The 3,530-nt window shown below is 33.5% G+C and overlaps 1 protein-coding gene across 1 annotated transcript; it reads right to left on the minus strand.

Moving 5' to 3' along the window:
* Nucleotides 1–528: 528 nt before the first annotated feature.
* LOC131858800 (non-specific lipid-transfer protein-like) lies at nucleotides 529–903 on the minus strand. The gene has a single exon (XM_059212251.1). It carries the CDS (start codon nucleotides 901–903, stop codon nucleotides 529–531), a length of 375 nt encoding a protein of 124 aa, XP_059068234.1.
* Nucleotides 904–3,530: the final 2,627 nt, after the last annotated feature.

The raw sequence follows: 3,530 nt of genomic DNA on the forward strand, positions 1-3,530 counted from the left end.
TTCTATCCTCCGTCCATACCGGATTCTCTATCTTCAGACTTTGATTCAGAGGATGCCAAATCCTCGCTCACCACCTAGTTTCTCAAGTTGATGATGTGCTTCCTTGCTTTACTCTTGATCGAGAGTGTGTTCTGCTTCTAATTGTAATTTTCCAAAATAACTTAAGGTGTATATTCTTGCAATAGATAATTAGAAGGAGCCCACACCATTTATACAATAGCTATATGCGCATAAGCAAAAGACTAAGCAATGGTATTCTTTATTACCCATGGCCGATGAAGCGCTATATTCACATTTCATAGTATCCCCAATTCTTATTGAGGTCTCCTACAACTATAGATACTAAAATTTACTGCATTACAAAGCTGGTCTCCTACAACTTAATAGTAAACTTTATTGCAATTCAAAGCTGGCAGCCTACCCATGAACAGTTCTCAATGGACCCTGTAAATAAAAAAAACCAGTTTGCCATGATGAACTTGAAGTTGGCCAAGAAAAAAGATCTTAAAAAACCAAGGGATGGAAAAATTATGTGCTGCAATCAAGTGAGGGTGTCCAGGCAAAGCCGAGATTAACTCCACAGACACCAGGCAACTTGCTGGACTTATCAAAGTAACTGCTATAGGAAGACACCACCGACTTTATGCAGTTGCACACGACTTGCCTATCATCTGTAGTTTTGGTGGTGGTGTTGAGAGTTTTAATGCCATTACAACATCCCTTCGTGGGCTGGGCGGAGCTTCCTGAAATGTAGGAAAGACAAGGAATTAAATCAGACACCACCGTTGAGCATGATATTGCGCCATCCGCCTTGCTGCTCATTCCCACCACCACCGTGCCAATTATAGGTACCACAAAGTAAATTGATTTCCATTTGTAACTTCTCTCCATTGCCATTGCCATGCTTAAGATATTCTTAGAGCTTAGAGGAGATTTTCTTGCATGTATCAGTGGGTATCTAAGATTATATATAGAAGCTGAGAAGAATCTATTAGTGGGTTTGATCACACCAAAGAAAAGTTGTGAGATTTTTTTGGTTTTGTTTTTTCACAGAGGTGGCGTTTAAGGAATGAAATGTTAGTTTTTTATTGATTGCTTGACCATTGCAGGAATGGAGCGGCCATTTTAAACTGTGGGGAAAGCATGATTGTCTAGATAGAGATTCTTGTCCGTTGATTGATTGCAAGTTGGAAAGGTGCCCTATCATGGGATCCATATGGCTTACATGGAATGTCCAGAAGTTAGTGCTTGATTCATGGGGTATTCAAGAAACGGAGGTCAGATTTATTTTCTAAGGTCATGATACCAATTAACATTTATTTTATTGTTTTATTGATTTTAATTATGTTTTTTGGGTTGAAATCTATATAATGCTTTCTTTTAAGTGTATTCCTAAATATGATCTATATATGATGGTTGATTGAATGTCTAGGGGAGAGGGTCCCATATTAGAGCGGGGTCTTATAGTGGGTATAGGAGTTCATTAGAATTTGTTCTTCGGTGGAGTTTTAATTAGTCATTACATATCTGTGGAGTTGACGAGACTGTGTTTGCATTGAAATTATGGAGTGGTAATTATGATATTTTTATATTCATGTCAATTTTTATTTAGTTTTGTGTTGTTTTAATGAAATTTCTTAATGTGAAACTTTTTGTTAAGTAAAGTTCATTTCTTTAATAGATATTTGTGAGCTTATTTTCACTTACTTTAGATATTTATTTTCCATTTCAAGATATCATCTCTATCAAGATTTAATTTGATATTAATCAATTTTAAAGTGTTTGAGATTGAATCTAATATTTAAATTTTTAAAATTTGAATTCTAAAGTTCCTATGGTTTTTTACTAATCATTGTAAGTTAACTAGGTGCATGTTTGTGCAACTTATCAATATTTTCTTGTATGTTTAAATATTTAATGTACTATCTAGCTTATCAATATGTTTTTGTATGTTTAAATATTTAATGTATAATCATTTGATCAAATGAGGAGAAATCACTTGAGAAAATATCATTTTCAAAGAGATAAAGGATCACAATTTGCATAATCTATATGTATAGACCACCTAAATGCTTGTGTATCTTGTCCTTCAGATTTGCACAATCTACAGAGAGTCATCAGCTAATCAATGTTAGCATAATGCATTTTACTATTTCTTAATCTGTTTCTTAGAGCCTGTCTTTTTCTCCAACCATTTTGCCAAACTGTTTCTCAATGATATCTGTCATGTGTATATATATCTTTGTTATGAATGCATTATGATCAAGTTGGTTTGATCCACTTAGTTGTCATTTGGTATTAAAGCAACAAATGATCCTATGAATGGTTAAAGTGTGGAAGATCTGTGAAGATGGAGTGTGGTGAATGCATCGTCCATACAAATGATGAAGACTGTAGTGTGAATACACCCATGTTTCACATTTGTCCAACTGGAGCAATTTAAACATCCTTGTTCTGATTTATGGTTGGTTTAAATCACACACATTAAGCATTGATTTCTATATTTAAAAGTGTTAAAAACTCATGGTTGACTGATATTTTCTAGGCTTAATATTTTTCTTAGTGTGTGTGATTTAAGGCTCGCCCCTATAGATGGTTGGCTTAAATCAGACACACTAAGCTTCGACTTCTAGACTTAAAAGTGTTAAACACTCAATTTTGATTGACATTTTCTAGGCTTCATATGTTGCTTAGTGTGTGTGATTTAAGGTTGGCCACTGCAGACGGTTCCATCATAAGAATGTAGGTGAGAAACTTGCTTATCAAGTGTTGGCAGTGACAGAGGGAAAATATTGGTGAATAAAAGCAAATGATATAAAAAATAGATATTGAATTTTTTTAAGACTTTGATTTTTTTGATCTCTTGAAGTTTTAAACAAATATCTATGAATGAAAATATATCTTCATTAAGAGACAACTAATGACCTATGGATCAAGATTATAGTGCATCGTTTAGAACTTCCACTTTCATAGAAACATATTTTACAAAGACAAGTGAATGTCAAACTTATCAGAAGATGTTAGTAGTTTGGTGAGAAATCATGGAGCACAACGAGTAGTTTGTGATAGCACTACTTTTTACTATTGCAAGGAGGTATATGTATGCACTTATGATTCCACAATTCCTCATTTATTTATTTCTTTTAACTTTGAAGCCATCATTTATTTTGTTTACTATTAACATGATAGTTTTTACTTCACATATTATATCTTTCATCTAACTTCATAAATGATATGACCTCTTATAACTTATTTATTATCCCTTTATTTCCTTTACATTTAGAAGAAGTAAAGAAGCTTTGAACTAAAATGATTATCTCACAACGCAAAAATTTATGCACAAGGATACTCATCAAGGCCATTACCTTCAAAGTGTTTCTTGATAGATGAATTGATTTACATACCATAGACGTGGGTCTATTTATGAGAAAGTATGAAAATATTTCATTTTTGTCTCATGGTTTAGGGTTTACTAAGTAGGTTGTTAACATGAGAGTTACTTGTGTGTAGAGAGGAGGCATTGTGTTGCA

Source organism: Cryptomeria japonica, chromosome 10, assembly GCF_030272615.1.
Source record: "Cryptomeria japonica chromosome 10, Sugi_1.0, whole genome shotgun sequence".
NCBI lineage: Eukaryota > Viridiplantae > Streptophyta > Pinopsida > Cupressales > Cupressaceae > Cryptomeria > Cryptomeria japonica.

Excerpts from the sequence above, each read along its gene's own strand:
- LOC131858800 (XM_059212251.1), bottom strand. The coding sequence starts at position 903 with ATGGCAATGGCAATGGAGAGAAGTTACAAATGGAAATCAATTTACTTT.